Here is a 17,514-nt window from a genome sequence, read left to right as displayed (position 1 = left end):
AAAAATATGCACAAAGTTGGAATTAAAAGCAAGTTTATTTTGGTACAAATTTTTTTGGAAATCCATATATACCTTTTTTTTTTCTTTCAGTTTTTCTGTAGGGCATGTGTGCTTACCAGAGAGAGAAAGGGAGAAAGCATCCCTCCCTCCCCGGGGGATTGGCTGTGCTGTAGTCCTCTCCTCCATTCTCCAGGATTTGGGGTATGCATGTCCACGTGCCCTGTGTGATTTTCTGGCTGCTACGTCTGGAACTCAGTCCACATAGCTAGCCACGTGGGACCCAGCTGCCTTAACCTCTAAGCCACCTGCTGGCCCTGAGTTTTTCTATATATGCATTTTCCATGTACTTAAAATTAAACAAGTAATTTTTTATTTATTATTATTTTAAAAATTTAACCAGAGAGAGGGAAAGTGAGAAAGCAAGTTGCCAGGCTCAGGACTTGAACCATAGGTCCAGCACCTAAATCATCATGCCACCTCCATGCACTTTTTGAAGACCACCGCTCAAACATCCATTTGAAATATGAGCCTACTTTTGGCCGGATTACACACAGATGGAATCAGTGGTTCAAGTCCCAGACCCAGTAGCTTGAAAATCATACTGGTTATGTGTGCATGTGTGCTCACCCATGTTCCTGGGGTCCGTATTTCCAGAGTCTAGGATGCCATGAAGTAGAGGGTGGGACCAAGCCTGACTGAGGGCCTCCAGTGTTCACCACCTTCCCACCTCATCCCAGCCCAGAGCTTCCTTCTGAATCATCACTGATCTGTTGATAGCACGTGAGAAAAAGACGGAAGGTAATATCATTCTTCCAGAGCCACGTGCACTGCCACACTTGCCATGTGTCTCCACCATCCTACTTAAGATTGTCACTTTTTGTAGCATTGCACGGTAATATGTAACCATTTGCATAAAATTGAAGGGTAAAGCAATTATTTTTTTCTTAAAGAATTATTTTATTTAACTTTATTCATTCATTCATTCATTAACTCATTCTATAGTTTGACCAGAGGAGGGAGGAGGAGAGAGAGACAGAGATAGAGAGAAAGAGAGAGAGAGAACAAGCCATCAGATCCAGGACTTGAACTAAGGTCTGCCATTTGAGAGTTCAAGCCCCCAAACCCCACACACCACCTGCCAGCCCCGGCAATGATGATTTCAAAAACAATGGAAGCAACTGCTATTTTCTTTGGACTTTTTTTTTTTTTTTAAGCCTATAAAGGAGTCTTCCAAAAGTTAATTGAAAATGCAAATTATGTAAAAACTGTACACTGGGGCCAGGTAATGGCATAGTGGTAACACAACTGCACTCAAATGGAAAAGGTCCTGAGTTCGCCTCTCGGAACCTCCCTGATCACACAAAGGGTGTGCAAGCATGTGATCTGGGCCAGCCGAGACTGGGGATGGAACACGATGTGAAGACCCTGTTATGGGGTACCTCTCTCTTTCTCTCTGTCATGTATGAAATAGATAAGCTGTAAAATATCCATGGATTTCAATGGTTATTTTGCACCAAAATGAACCTGTACGTCATTTCTCTTTTTCCATGAACCTTTTGAAGCCCTTCATACATGGTGTGTGAATTGACTATGGAAATATGTTCGCCTCAGTACAGAACACCACTCAGAGAAATGGAAGGGTAAAATGAAGGACAGAGTAAGCATCTGAGGGACCAGCAGATGCCATAAAAGTTATGTCCCTGGACTCCCCCGTAGTTGACTGTGGTTTGAGTCCTGGACCCAGAAGGCGTAGAACTCATGTGTGCCTGCCTAAAACCCTGGGAGGAAAGTGAAGAGGTTGTGGAGTGGTGGCCATCTCCCCTCGGGGGTGATTTTTTGCTTTCTCTCTGTGTCTGTCTCTCTGGTGAGTGCATGAGCCCTATAGCAAAAATCTCTCTCTTTAAAAAAACAAGTAAGCATCTGTGGCAGGAAAGGAGCCAGCCTCTAGGCTGAGGCTGCAGAATCTGGGGGCGGAAGCTTCCTACTTCCATTTCATTGGGAAGTTTCAGGCAGGCCTGTGTCTTACGGCGAGCTTCCTAGCGATGTGTGACACACAGACGCCTTGGAGGAAAATGTTTCCTCTCCAAAGGAGACCAGAGGCTGCTGCCATCTTGACTTTGAGTCCCTGGGTCCCTTTTCTATATTAGTGGTCACAGATATGCTCAATTGTCACTCTTCTTGTGTTCCAGATCAGTCAACTCCTTTATGTCACTCTTGGATTTTCTTTTGAGGAACTGGGAAGTGGGATCTGGGAGGATATGAAATGCCCTCCTTGTAAGTACATATGGAAGTCTGTCATAGCAGGACATATGTTAACCAGGAAGGTTAAGATACTGCCAGAGGCATTCTGAAGCAAGCCAGTATTTGCCCTGCCTGTTAAACGTAGATGGTCCTCCCAAGCATCACAAAGCATAAAGAGAAACTTTGTAAACAGAAGCTGGAGTGGTTCTGAATTGATAATATGGGTCTTAAAAAGAGCGTTTTGGTGATTAAAAGTACTGGATCCCACACAGCCAATGCTGTGGTTCAAGTTCCGGACCCAGTGACTTGAAAGTCATGCCGGGCGTGTGTGTGTATGCCCGAAATCCCCAGAGGAAAATGGAGAGGGGATTGCCATAAGGCCATAAGGCCATCCCCTCCCAGGGGTGACTTTTTACATTTCTCCTGCTCTCTCTTTCCCCCCTTCCCTCCTTCTTACTCTGGCAAGTGCCTACGACAAAATCCTTAAAAAAAAAAAAAAAAAAAAAAAACCTTTTTTTATTGGGTCATTGGAAAAGTCACTAAGTATTTCTCTGTGAAAATGTGTCATGACTTTTCCGAAGACCCAGCCTTTTGGTTGAACCAAATGCTTGTGTCCATGATCAGATCAGCCCTTTCATAAAGACTGGGAAAGTAGTATAACTGGATTCTTAGATCTAGATCAGGATGAGCCAGTTGTGTATGTAATTGACAATTCCAGTGGCCTATGGTGGCTGATAGGACATTTGGAAGAGATGGCATTTGGGGAATAAGCCAGACAGTCTATTCTCCCTGAGTTGGTCAAACAACCTATGAAGAAAGATGCCTCATGGACTCCGCTGACTATGAAAGAATGAGTACCTTGACCCCAAATAAGAAATACGTCTTTGTGAGGTGGAGATAAAATGGAGAGAGAATTTTAAGTCGACTCTTTCTATGGGAGGAAAAGGAGCCAGGGAAAAGAAGTCGGACTGGTGATAAGAACAAGTGTACAACTGGGGAGTGAAAGCACTGAGGTAGCCTGTCCCTGCGTCCTGTGCCCCGTCTGAATTTTCAGTGCGGACAAAAGCCAGCTCCTTAGGAGGCGACACTAACCACTTATCAGCTGCGTCAGCATCTTCTCCCGTCAGGACAGAGAATGTTGAAATTGCATTTTCTTGGGATTTTTATGCCAGAGAGAATAAATCATGTTGCTTTACAGAAAATAAACAATCACATAAATAACAGGACCAGGCTAAGGAAGAGTCCCCCCCCACCCCCCACCCCAGGCATCAACAGGCTGGTAACCAGACCTTAAAGAAAGGCAAGCTCATTTTTGCCAGAATCCCTGAGACTAAAGAGTAAAAGAAAAAAAACTCAGGGTTGAGGTGGGAGTAGACTTAAAGTAGGATTAGTCTGACAGGCTCTGATCTGGGTTGAACTCAACTGCAAAGGATGACTGATCTATAGAGGGCAAGCTCTAGACTGGAAGGGAGCTGTGGTTTGAATGTGTCCCCCCAACATTCATCTGGTAAAATTTGGAGAGCCTGAGGCCAGCAAGTGGCATGGTGGTTTAGGCACTGGATTCCCATTTGGCTGATCATGGTTTGATTCCTGGACCCGACAGCTTCAAAGTCATATCAGGTGTGTGTGTGTGTGTGTATGTATATTTGCCCAAAATCCTGAGAGAAAAATGAAGAAGTGATTGTGGTATGGCCATTCCCCTCAGGGAGGGGGGGGTGATTTCTCACTTTCCCTCTCTCTGACTCTCTCTGGGGAGCACCTGTGCATTATGGCAAAAACCTTTAAAAAATGGGTTTGCCACTATAACAGTGTTGATTGTGTGGAGACTTAATCCGGTTGTGGTGTTGAAAGGTGGGGCCTTTGGGCAGTGATAAGGCATGGGGGGGGGTGTCCTGTGATGCAGTCCTGGTGGATTTATAAGAGAGGGGCATGATAAAGTCAGACATGACCCGTTCTGCTGTGTTCTGCTGTCAACTTCCACCCTACCCATTGTCAAGCAGAAAGACCTTCCCCAGATATTGGCGCCATCTTGAATTTCTCAGCCTCCCAAATGGTGTGCCAAGTAGACCTCTAGTCTCTTAAATTACTCAGACTCAGATATTTCTGTTATTAGCTACAGGACGAACTAGAACCAGGAGGGGATAAAGAAAGTGAGTCAGCTGTGAGGGCTGGAGCCCTGTGAGGAGTGCCTAGGTCTTTCATTCAAAAGACAAAGCACAGGCAGGATTGAGGCAAGTGTCAGTTCCCAGAGCTCTGGATTGCTCAGTAGAGTAAGGCAGGGGGACAGACACTAAGATGCATGTCAGAGGCAGGGATCAACCAGACCAAGCTGTTCGTAGAGGGTAGAAGTCTAGCCAGAGAATGAATAAGAAGGTGGAGGTGACTCCAGTCTATTAGGAAGCAGTCTGGGGAAGTAGGGGCCAGCCCTGGAGCTCCAACCAGGGGATAAGGCTTGTGGCTGGGTCTGAGGATCTAAAAAAAGAAGGGCAAATGTAGCTGCCTCTGAGGAGTGGGACCACAGCAAAAGTCTCACAGGCAATGGTAGGTGAGACTGTCTATTGTCATTCCTTTGTATATTGAGGGTCCACTCAATGTGATGCTCACACCGGGTGGTGGAGTTGGGCTAAAATGTAGCCATTCCCGGCTCTCCAAGGCTTTACAGACAGGAGAATCAGAAAGGAGAACCAGGCCAGGACAGCACAGAGCACCAGATGCACCCCTAGGCGCTGTGTCAGTGTTGGCAGAGCATCTAAGTCCAGCCAGATGCTGAGGAGGTGATGAGCAATGCCCACTTGTGAGCTAGACACTGACCTCAGCACCCTCACGTGGGGTCTCATTTAAGTCGTATCAGAGGTGGGTAAAGCAAGTGTTAATATTTCCATTTGAAAGATGATGGCACTAGGGCCCAGAGAAATGAGATCACTTGATCAATATCACACAGTAGTAAGTGCTCTGTGGAGGTCTGATCTCAGGTCTGCATTGGCTCTAAGGCTCTTGATCTTTAGAACATCTCAGAGCTCATAAATGTAGAACACACCATGCCAGAAATGCTCTCATTAAGAATCGTTTAGGATCATTCTAGCTGAAGATGCAAGAGAGAAAGACAACAGAGATTACAGCATGAGACAGGGAAAGAATTAAAATAGTGCTTTTAATATAATTTCCAGCAAACGTACAGTATGTACTTTATATCACATATTTCTAAATCGCTCATCTGGAAAATATAAGCTGCAAAAATACAGAATACCACACTCAAAATCTATTGAGTATGTGCTTTCCCCCCCTCTATTCTGTGCAACAGGGCGATGGTTTTTTTTTTTTTTTTTTAAACCCCCTTCTCTGAAAACCCAGCGTTGGCTGATTTCGTTAGCGCCGTTGGAGACCTGGGGATTTTCTAAAGCGTGTCAGCAAGCCACCCCCACAGAAGCCAGAGGAGGGATGAGGCGGAAAGGGATTTGCTCACCAGGTCAATTTACTCTTTAGGGACCTGGGGAAAATGCCTACTCCGAGGGCCATTTGGAGGATGCCTGACCACAAGTCGCCTCCTCAGTCCTCGTCACAGGCCTGTGCTTGGGGCCTCAAAGGATCACACACAGGCTGGATGCTCCACACAGGGACCTTTGGGTTCTTGGGCAAGACAGAGCGCGCTAAGGCAGGCCTGGAGGTCTGTGGGTAGTGGTGGGCTGTTCTCTGCAGGAAGAGGAAGAGGGTGAGGCCCTCAGCTTCTCGCAAAGGAGTCTTCTGAAGGTGAATGTGACTCGGGGCAGGTTTTCTCAGTCTCAATGTCTTGGTACTCTGTGCCTAAAGGGGGAGGAGGGAAGAAGCCAAGAGGAAAAAGAGATCGGTCTTTTCTGCTTTTCCTACTTTTTAAAGACTTATCTAATGGCGGGGCCAGCAGAAAGTGTCATGGGTACATTGCTGGACTCCCACATAGTTGACTGTGGTTTGAGTCCCGGACCCAGCAGCTTCAAACTCACAGCAGGTGCATGTGCGTGCATGCCCAAAATCCTGAGAGGAGACTGGAGAAGGGATTGTGGCATGGCCATCACCATGGAGGGTGATTTCTTACTTTCTGTCTCTGTCTCTCTGGCAAAAGCACGCTCCCTATAGCAGAAATATCTCTAAAGAAAAAAGATGTATGATTTATCCAATGGTATTGTGGCTTCCTTATGACATGGAAGAGGAAGTCAAAACATTTAAGTGCTGGATTTTGCTCTTTGTAATCCCCAGGGACCAGATTCTTAGCCCAAAGACCTTTCTGAAGGCCACATCTTTCTAGAAGGATGTTCATCTCCATGTCCATGTGAACACCCACGTGGATGCTCCTTCTGTGGGGATGAATAAGATGTATCCCAGCCATTAACTTATCCTCGTCTCACATAAATCACCAGTGACAGAGCTCGCATTCTAGGATGCCACGTGTCACCGTACATTTCTATTGAAGAGGTGGTCGGGTGCTAGGGAAATCCACCGGGCATAAAATGTCCAGCTTCAGGCTTTCTTCTCCAGCATCCTGGGCATCCTGAGTCACCTTGTTTTTCATTCAGCCACAGATAGGCACATCATGACGAGCAGAAGTCTCGCTGGAAATATCCTACATCACAAGCCTAGGCCACACTTTCGAAATAGATGAGGTGCTTTCGGTTAAAAGGTGTTAAAACCCCACTAGTCCCCGTGCTGACTCGCAAGTCGTGTGGGTCTCACCGACTGCGAACAGCTCTCCTGTGATCGGCGCATGGGGCCACAGACATTCCTGCCTGCTCGTTTATTTGTGCTCTCGAGACTGTGACCCAGTGGTACAGAGGGTGACAGGATTTAGGAATGTCCCTGCTTGCCTCTGGATTTTGAAATTCAAACCTGGCTTTAGAGGATGGAGCTTGTGCATCCTGGGCATTATGGAGAAGTGCAGTTCAGCTTCTGCAAAGCTTAAGTTCTCACAGACTTTGGGCTTCTGCTGGAAGCCTTAGGGGTGGTGATCTGGGGCGCATAGGACATAAGTGTGAGCTGGGGTTGGTTCTTGGCCAGAATGAAACCGAGGATGATGAATGGCTGAGAAAGTTCTGCTGATGTGGCTAAGGTTGGAGAAGAGGAGTAGTTTTTAAGGCCTCTGATGTTTTATTATTAGGGCGAGGCATAATTTTTCTCATTTCAGATTCCTGTGCCCATAGGCAAAGTAGTACAGAGGATCTAATGTAACCCCCTGCTCTTGGCTCATTTCCCCAGGAAACAATGGACTCCTCAGGGGAGTTCCCAGCAGTAGGCGTTCACAGGTGCTTCCTAAGAAGCCACATCCATGCTCTCACTTGGAGCCTGTGTGGTGTAGTGGAAAAGCACTGGTGTGGGAGTCAGAGGTACTCGGCCTTGAGTCCTGGTGACTCTTCTAAGTGGCTGTGTGACCTTGGGAGGCTTAGGGTTGCTGAGCCTTAGTTTTCTAACCTGTGAAGTGGATAAAAATTATACTTACCTTACGAGCCTTGTGAGAGAAGGCTGGTGGGTGCAATGGATTCATGGGTCATGCATGCCTAGCATCCGGCAGGTAGTGCGCACTTAATGACGAGAGCACCCCAGCCCCAGCCCTCCCGTAAGGTGCTGGAGGCGCTCAGTTGGGTTCCTCTTGTACTGAAATATCCTACATTGCACATGTCTGATTCACTTTGTGGTTTAGTTGTAAAATCTATCTCCATGAGAGCCATCTTCTATTAGGTTACCATGACTTGAAGGGAAGCATTAATAGGATGGCAAAAATCCCCACCTACAGAGGGCCAGCTGGTGGTACAGTGGTTAAGGTGGCTGGATACCACATGGTTGACTGTGTGGTTCGAGTCCTGGACCTGACGGCTTGAAGAACACACTGGGGGTGTGTGTAACCCCTACCATACCCTCCCCCCTCTCAACCTACAGAATATTAAACCTCCAGAAGATGTCCTATGTTGTCCCGTTTGCTTACAGCAAAAGGACAATCACTTTGACTTTATGGAAAAATACTCAGAATGTATGCTAATCAACTCCCAATTGTTGACCTGAACCACTAATACAGAAATACAAAAGTCTAGATACCCTGTACCTAAAGGCCTGGAATCCCAGAACAGAGTAAGCCCCAACCAACTAGTGCCCACCTTCCCTGTTTGTGAGGCTGGAGCCCAGTGGTCCCAGGCAGGAGAGGGGTCTGGGTCTCACTGTGTGGTTCGAGTCCTGGACCTGACGGCTTGAAGAACACACTGGGGGTGTGTGTAACCCCTACCATACCCTCCCCCCTCTCAACCTACAGAATATTAAACCTCCAGAAGATGTCCTATGTTGTCCCGTTTGCTTACAGCAAAAGGACAATCACTTTGACTTTATGGAAAAATACTCAGAATGTATGCTAATCAACTCCCAATTGTTGACCTGAACCACTAATACAGAAATACAAAAGTCTAGATACCCTGTACCTAAAGGCCTGGAATCCCAGAACAGAGTAAGCCCCAACCAACTAGTGCCCACCTTCCCTGTTTGTGAGGCTGGAGCCCAGTGGTCCCAGGCAGGAGAGGGGTCTGGGTCTCCCCATGGCATCCAATGACCAGCACAGAGAAACGCCACCCCGGCATCTCAGTGCTTAGAAGGTACATTCCAGAATGCAGTGGAGTGGAGGAATCTCCCATCTGTCAGCTTACCTGTCCGTTTCTGGTAGAACACCTCATTCTACTGGATCAACAAGGTCCAGGGTTAAGAGCAGGGATGACACAGAAAGAATGACATTTCCAGAATACAGCTGCCCAAGGGTCCTGCTTATCATATCAGGAGGCATGTGAGAGTATGTGGGGCCCACAGTTTGTGTGGGCCAGAACCCAAGTTAAGAGATAGTTCCTATAGGGGTGTTTAGGGGAACCCTCATGGCTGCTGGGTAGGGAAGGAATACCTATAACAACTTTGGATTCATAGACCTGGGTTTAAATCTCAGCTCTGCTTCGTGACCTTGAGCCAGCCGGGGAAGCCTTTCAAGCCTCATTTTTGTCCCCTGTAAAATCTAGTAACAGTCCATACCTCATAGGGTTATTGTTGAGATTAAATGAGCTGATGTATGTAATAAGCTCAGCCCAGCAGATGGTTCATAGTAAGTGCTTGTAAATGTTAGCTGCTGTTAGTATTAATAGCCATTAGTACTGCTTACCAGTCCTTCTTCCTGGCATGTCTATTGGCTTTAGAGCTGCAGTGTCTCGTTGGGGAGTAGGGGAGGGATTTGAAATGCTATTCGGTATCTGGATTCACTCTTCATCTTCTAGTTCCTACGTTTCTCCCTTATGTGCCTCTTTCTATTATTTAAGAAAAGGAAAAAAAAAAGACTCTGGATGAACTGCCGAGCATCAAAGCTGGAAGGGACTACAGGTTGTATAGTTCAAATTCTCCACATTCCACACACAAAAAATAATGTTGCCTTTGACTTTAAACCCTGACAACAGAGGGGGTTCTTAGCCTTAGCGTTTGTTTGGAAACACATGAGACGTGGATTGGGTTTGCATGGTGCTGGCGAAGTCAGGAATGGTAGGGTAGACAGACACCTTGCTCTAAGACTCCTCAGATACGGAATTCACCTCATGCTATAGCAAGCAGTCTTTGGTGCCGGGGTCTTCCCTGCCTGCCCAGCCACTAGTGCCCCGCTAAACCTGCAGTGCTGCTCCATGCCAGAGATCTGACAGAGGCCCTGGGGGCTCCGACCCTTGTTCAGTCAAATCCAGTCATGGGCTATCTTGTCAATAAAGCTTTATTACAACAAAGGCCACTCTGTTTGACCGTTGCCTGTGGCGGGTCACATCCTGGAATGGAGCTGAGTGAGTACCTGTAACAGAGATGGCGTGACCCTCTAACGCCCGAAATGTTTACCACTTGGTCCTATACGGAAAAAAGCCTGTGGACTCGCTTTGGTGGCTCTGGCCAGGGGGCCTCTCTCTCCTTTCTCTCTCACCCTATCTCCGTGGCAGACACTCACTGTTCTTCCGTTCTCAGTTTCTAGACCACACTTTCTTCAAAGCCTCTGAGGCTTGCTACCATGAGGCAGAACTCGCCACCACCATGAATGAGCTCCTCTAACACTCAGACAACCCCTAGTCCTTGACAGTATTATCCCATTGCTTTCGTGTGTGTTTGGGTCTGTCTGGCTCACTGAACTGTGAGTTCCTGGCAGCCAGGGTTATGTCTTCCTCCTCTTATCCAATCCAGGGCCTGGCACACAGCCAAAGTCTCAAGGACAGGCATGAAGGAATACATACATGTTTAGGATATGTTATGTGCAAGGGGCACCCCATATGAAACCAACCCTTGCAAAGAAAAGTGCTACCATGTATGATGGTCTCTGAGAAAGAAGCGTAAGTTCTTGTCCCAGTTTTCTTGTCTGAATTTCTCAGTCTAGGTTTTTCAATCTATGTCATCACTACCATGATGACCAAGCACTCTGGGGGACCGAGGTCACTTACAAATGTGAGGAGGGAGAGGCGGCAGTTGTACATAGTCAGTTTGGATTCTTTGTGTTAGTCTAGGCACCAGGCCCCATATGGGCATCTGAACAAAGATGTCTTCCCTGCATATCCACCAGTGAAACTCTTCAGTTTACTCCTGAGCAGTGATAATACTCTAGACAGTTGTCATTTAAGGCTAGCAGTTCTAATAGGTTAGGTCCTTAAAATGTTCAGAAACAGGAGTTTGGAGTGAGCTGGAAGAGGTAGGGTGTAATGAATGAGGAAAGGGAACAAAAAAAGAGGATACAGACTATATGTGAGACATCAACTAATTTTTCAAATTTAATTTCACTAGCACCCTCTTTTGAAAAATGTGGTATCTCTTGGGTATTCTTTGACTTAGAGTTGAACCTAAAAGCAAACATGAACCATAGTTGAGAGGATGCTGATGGAGAGGGTAGTGGCCTAAGTCCCTACTGTGTGCCTGGGATTTTTCTTGGGAGAACCAGATATCTGGCCAGAAACCAAAGTCATCAAAATAGGTAAGAGCACAAGGCACCAAAAGTTCTCCATCTGTTGGACTGAAAACTGCTTGCCTGTGTTTCTTCTCTCATCTAAACTACCAAATACAGAAACTATAAGAAAACAGCCCTTGCATTTTCCTTTTCTGCCAAGTCCAATGGAGATCATACCAAGTCGTATATCTCCACTAAAGCTGCAGCAGCAGCTGACCCTGCCTTTGTCCCTCTGGTCTTGACTGTATGTTCGGCCACATTGACCTTTATTACCTAATGCTGCCGAGTAGGGCTTTCCTCAGAGTTTTTCTGTGTGTCCATACATGGATTTTCATTTTATGCGTTTCTCAGTGAATGGTTTCCTCTAGGAGGTGTAGAAGGTAATCCATCTTCTTCCTGAGAAAGTTCCTCACATCCCGGGACCAGCTGCTGGCCTGGGTGTGGAACATGTTTGTGGGTTACCTCAGGCCTGTGAGTTTCTGTCAGGAAAGGTTGGAAAATGGCCATCTGTGAGTGAGGGAAAGGGTGAGGTCATGGACTCAGTGGGGAGGAGGCAGGAGATGTGAATGTATATATGCCACTTACTGAAATGTTAAAAATCATCACCAGTGAAAGCTGTTCCATTCTGAGGTGGTGAAAAAGAAGTGCTTTTTATGCAGAAACACACTTCTTCCTGCTTGGAAGACATTAGCAACTCTGTCAAAAGGCTCCTCAGAAGCTCTCAACTTCCCCTTATTATTTTGCCTGTTAAGCGCTACCAGCAAACTCCTGGGGGGTCTGTGAGACAGGCCACTCAGCAGGCTCCTGGCTCCTTCGTTAGCTGTGAGGAAAGCCAGCACACGGAGGCCTTCTGGAGTGCTGTGTCCCCAGGGTGCCTCAGAGCCTCTCAACCTTCCTCTTGGAGGCGTGAAGATGGCAACGCTGCCATCTTCCCTGACAGCACAGCCTCGGCTGCAGTAGACAGCAGCCTCAGCCCCCAGAGAAACACTTTTACAAAACGTGTTTACCTCATATGAGGAAATATTACTGGGGGAAGAAAAAAAAACCATGAAAACCTTCTTGGTCTACATGTAGAAGTTAGAACCATCTTTGAAAAGTTGTAGCAAAGATCGGGTATTTTTTCCATTTCTGTGCTTGTTCAAGGGAGATGGTGAAGGAGTCTGTAGTGGAAGAGAATTCTAGCATTTACTTGTAGGAGTTTGCTGCCAAGTCCAATGGAGGTGGTATCAGGAGATCTTTCCACTCAGCATATCGCTCAGAACCAAGGAGGTAACCAAGGAGGAGCTGGATCTAGCTTTGGGTGTGCATTGGTTCTTCAGAGACCAAAAGGACAATGAGAACTAGACTGAGTTTTCTGTTTTGTAATAGATGAGAGGAATTAAAATCTTCAAAGATGTTACAATATATGTCAGAGCCATCCTATCCTGCAATAGGGGACTTTGACTTTTATATCCAATGGCCTATGAAACTGAGCCTTGGAATTGTCATCCTAACATCTGTCTTCACTCAACCGAAAAACTTGGGGAAACAGTCAAATGCAAAGAGTCTTTAAAACATCTTTTTCTTTTTTAAAAAGCACATAGTCCCATGATACAGGAGGTGTGAGGGTCTCAGTGTGTGGGTGCTAAGTTTAGAGAGCTATGTAATAATCCTAAAGAGGGGCAGTGACCTATTGATTGGTGATACATTTTCAAAACAAAAATAAACCCAAACCTGTGCAGAATGTTATCAAAGCCTTAGGAATGACAGAGCATACATATTTTATCAGCCATCCCCTTTGGACTAGTTAACATATTGAGGAATGTCTCTCCTTTCATCTTAGCATTTGTTGTTAGCCCTCGCTCATGAAAATAATATTCTTGAAGCATCCTGCCCTGGGTTAGTTGATCAGTGAGGCCCCACACGTGACATAACTTCTTTTGGCCGGTGCCTTTTCCAGATCTGGGTTGTTACTCAGACCTCCCCAAATAGTGTTAAAAATGTGACACAGCACTGTCACTGTGATCCTTTGTCTCCCTGATTAGTGTGTTGCTTGGTGGGGGTACTGAAACTGTGTGTCTGTGGCCAAAACAGCAAACAAATCAACTAACACTCCGGTCTTTCGCAGGATTATGAATTTGGCCTGAACCAAGGACACTGAAGACACCTGAAGAGTAAGTTAACTGGCCCTTTGTGGTCTGTCTTGTGCATTCTGCTAACTGCTGTCCCCAAGGGGCACTAGCCACCTAAGGTTTTTCCACATGATTTTTACCCTAAACAATGACAGGTTTGTTTTAATTGTTGAATCAGTTTTTAAAAGGCACAAAGGGTCTCTTACGTCAAGATGGGCCCTGAAAACATTAATGGTATTTTTATGCATGGGGCATGTGGTAGCTCCCAGGAGCTTCTGGGTCTATTCAGTACTACAGACCCCACAGCTTGTCCGACAGCTCACACTAGGGAGCTGCTCTTCCCTTTCCATCCCTAGGAGTTTTTGCACCCATACACACAAACCCACATCTGAGCGTTTCTCCTACATAGGAGGAAAAGAACGCCTCTTCGAACGTGAAGCATGAATATAAAAGGACTTGCCCAGGACAGTGATCACTGAATCAGGGGGAATAAGACGAGAAGGCGAATTTGCAATTCATCACATTATCCCCTGTTGTCTCAAATGCGGTTCCTTTAAAGGCAGGCTGCATCTATACTCTGTTTTTTGGGAAGCATTTTTGTTTTCTTCTTGTAACACACTGTATGTATCCGAATAAGGATAAAAGGATAAAAATTACAATAGATTAATTGCATCCCTTGAATCACATTATATTTTTGGTGCATTAAAAAAGGAAAAAAAGTAAAAGCAACCAGCATAATAAATCCGGCCTGTAGAACTGTGTTAGTGACTGAAGGGTTAACACAGATTTTAGAAGTAGTTAAAAATAGTATTAGAGGATTATACATACAACAGTTTGAAATTCAAATGCATCGTATTGTTTAAAAATGGCAAAATGTTTGGCAAATGTAAGCAAATGACGTGGACTACGTTGGGTCTCCCCGGCTCTGAGCAGAGTCAGTCATTGCCAGGTGAGGCCTACTGCTTCCTGAGGTCACTCTGTGGGCAGGGGGGGAGCTGGACGCCCACCACTGGGAGGTGCTGCCCCCCACCCGGCTCCCCCTCGGGCCCTCAGTCTTGAACGTGGACATGGAGCTGGTGAGAGGTGCAGATTACAGAACCCAGCACGGATCACCCATTAGCATCGCTGAGAGAACTCTGGGGCCTTGAACCACATGCAGACGGGGTGAGTCGTCTACACAGTGACCCATATTGCAAAAGTTAGAGGAACAGGGCTTCCACCCCTCCGACTGGCACACCTCCCCGCTCCCACGGGGAGGGAGGGTGGCGCAGGGTGTGTCACTAGTGCTTAATCTGGCAATGTTCTCAACTTGGGTTTGTATTTTTAGTAGACTGTTTTAAGTGGTTTGTATGTGTGTGTACATCCAGCAACGTCCGTCCGCCAAGCCGGCCACCTCCGTTCCCTGAATGTGGCAGTGCCTGTTGTCTGTAGCTGTTGGCATCCTGAAAGCCATGAGGTGCCTTCCAAGTAGACTCGGCCCCAGCAGCGAGCATGTCCTCCAGGACCCCGCTGCCCGTCAAACACGTGCTCCCCTTCTCTCCTGATTCTGAATCCTGTCTGGCTCTGACTTTGAGAAAAAGGACAGAGGTGGTGTGTATGTGTGTGCACGTCTGCGTCTCTGTGGGTGTTGAATTTTTTTTTTTTTTTTGAAAACTTTATTTTTTTATTTTTTTTTTTAAGAAAGAGGACCCTTTGAGGACTTAAGACAGACTTCAGCCCTCCTTTCGTCACTATAAAACGGACTCCATGTTTTCACACCACTCATGGTCTTCCAGGTTATAGATAAATTTTGTCCTATGTGTCTGGTGTGCGGGCACCGGGTCCCTCCCCAGATTGTCTAGGGTCAGAGTAGAGGCAAAGAACTCACTGGTGCTGAGCCCGCCCTCGTGGTTTTTGATGTAGCGTTTATAGTTTTTCCTCAGGCACTGCCACGTGGTGGTGTAGAGGAGGAAGGCGAAGGACTTGAGCGCGATGGCGATGCTGACGTACAGGTAGCGGTAGACCACGTTGTCGTAGAGGGCGCAGGCACCTTGCTCCCCGCAGAACGTGCTCCAGAACAGGCAGGTGGAGTCGATGCCGGCCCCAAAGATGAGGGGTGGGGGGATGAAGCCTGGGAGAGAGAGAGGAGGAGGTTAGGGCGCTGGCTCTGCGGCTGGTGGGATGTTGGGATCAGTCTGTGACTGTCTCTCACTGTTCTTTGTGCTGGAGGACTTGTGTGCCTGCAGAGAGGGAGGGGAAGGGACCGCCAGTGGGGAATCGTCACATAGTAATCCCGTCTCGCCCTCCTTTCAGGATCTTAGAGATGCACACACTAGCCCACCATGCCACTCAAGGTCCAGCTGATGTGGGATTCAGCCAGGTTACCCGCCACCTTGTAAGGTGTGCACACCATTATAGAGACACTTCAACAAGACTGCCCAGGAGCTGCACTGAGTGAGTTTGAATCGGCTCTTGCCCTTCCCGTACAAACCTGGACAGGTTATTTAAGCTGGCTGTGCCTTAGTTTCCTTGTCTGCAAGATAGCGATACTACGGGGTCATTGGCAAAGTCATGACATACGCTTTTCTATGCAAAAATCCATCACGACTCTTTAGACAACTCGGTAATAAGCTAGTCCTCCCGAGGCTCACAGATTGAGCACTGGGCCTGGCACAGAGTGAACACACAAGGCGGGCTAGCTGCTGTTGTAATCATCATGACTTGCTGAGAGTCAGGGAGGGAGACATGACAGTCTTCACTGAACGGAAGGCAACATTCCTGGGAAAACTTTATTTTTTTATTTTTTTTTTTAAGAAAGAGGACCCCTTGAGGACTTAAGACAGACTTCAGCCCTCCTTTCGTCACTATAAAACGGACTCCATGTTTTCACACCACTCATGGTCTTCCAGGTTATAGATAAATTTTGTCCTATGTGTCTGGTGTGCGGGCACCGGGTCCCTCCCCAGATTGTCTAGGGTCAGAGTAGAGGCAAAGAACTCACTGGTGCTGAGCCCGCCCTCGTGGTTTTTGATGTAGCGTTTATAGTTTTTCCTCAGGCACTGCCACGTGGTGGTGTAGAGGAGGAAGGCGAAGGACTTGAGCGCGATGGCGATGCTGACGTACAGGTAGCGGTAGACCACGTTGTCGTAGAGGGCGCAGGCACCTTGCTCCCCGCAGAACGTGCTCCAGAACAGGCAGGTGGAGTCGATGCCGGCCCCAAAGATGAGGGGTGGGGGGATGAAGCCTGGGAGAGAGAGAGGAGGAGGTTAGGGCGCTGGCTCTGCGGCTGGTGGGATGTTGGGATCAGTCTGTGACTGTCTCTCACTGTTCTTTGTGCTGGAGGACTTGTGTGCCTGCAGAGAGGGAGGGGAAGGGACCGCCAGTGGGGAATCGTCACATAGTAATCCCGTCTCGCCCTCCTTTCAGGATCTTAGAGATGCACACACTAGCCCACCATGCCACTCAAGGTCCAGCTGATGTGGGATTCAGCCAGGTTACCCGCCACCTTGTAAGGTGTGCACACCATTATAGAGACACTTCAACAAGACTGCCCAGGAGCTGCACTGAGTGAGTTTGAATCGGCTCTTGCCCTTCCCGTACAAACCTGGACAGGTTATTTAAGCTGGCTGTGCCTTAGTTTCCTTGTCTGCAAGATAGCGATACTACGGGGTCATTGGCAAAGTCATGACATACGCTTTTCTATGCAAAAATCCATCACGACTCTTTAGACAACTCGGTAATAAGCTAGTCCTCCCGAGGCTCACAGATTGAGCACTGGGCCTGGCACAGAGTGAACACACAAGGCGGGCTAGCTGCTGTTGTAATCATCATGACTTGCTGAGAGTCAGGGAGGGAGACATGACAGTCTTCACTGAACGGAAGGCAACATTCCTGGTGTCCATCAAAGACGTGCAACCTCAGGGCCAGCAGGTGGCATAGAGGTTAAGGTGCTAAATCCCACATGGCCAGCTTTGTGGTTTGAGTCCTGGACTCTGCTGCTTGAGAATCAGGTCGGGCATATGTGCATGTGCCCAAAATCCTGGGAGGAGACTGGAAGAGAAGGGGTTGAGGTGTGGCCATCCCCCCTGGGCGGTGATTTCTCTCTTTGTCTCACTGTCTCCAGCAACACACACAGCCTATCGCTACCAAAACAAAAAACAAAAACAAAAACAAAAAAACTCACGAAAGGACTGGCCAGGGGTGGTGTGTGCTGCTGAGCGGACGATGCTGAAGTTA

At 47.3% G+C, this 17,514-nt stretch overlaps 1 protein-coding gene across 1 annotated transcript in view; it reads right to left on the bottom strand.

Moving 5' to 3' along the window:
- Positions 1-5,373: 5,373 nt before the first annotated feature.
- SLCO3A1 (solute carrier organic anion transporter family member 3A1) overlaps positions 5,374-17,514 on the bottom strand; it is a 293,297-nt gene continuing 281,156 nt past the window's right edge. Inside the window, exons 10-11 of the mRNA XM_027769252.1 lie at positions 16,280-16,522; positions 5,374-6,042 (exon numbers count right to left, since the gene is read on the bottom strand). Of these exons, the coding sequence (XP_027625053.1) occupies positions 5,960-6,042; positions 16,280-16,522 (326 nt within the window). The 3' untranslated portion in view covers positions 5,374-5,959. The remainder of the gene's footprint in view (positions 6,043-16,279; positions 16,523-17,514) is intronic.

Source organism: Tupaia chinensis, unplaced genomic scaffold, assembly GCF_000334495.1.
Source record: "Tupaia chinensis unplaced genomic scaffold, TupChi_1.0 Scaffold000078_1, whole genome shotgun sequence".
NCBI lineage: Eukaryota > Metazoa > Chordata > Mammalia > Scandentia > Tupaiidae > Tupaia > Tupaia belangeri.
The sequence above is the reverse complement of the archived record's forward strand: the minus strand, read 5'-3'. Positions and strand labels throughout refer to the sequence as shown.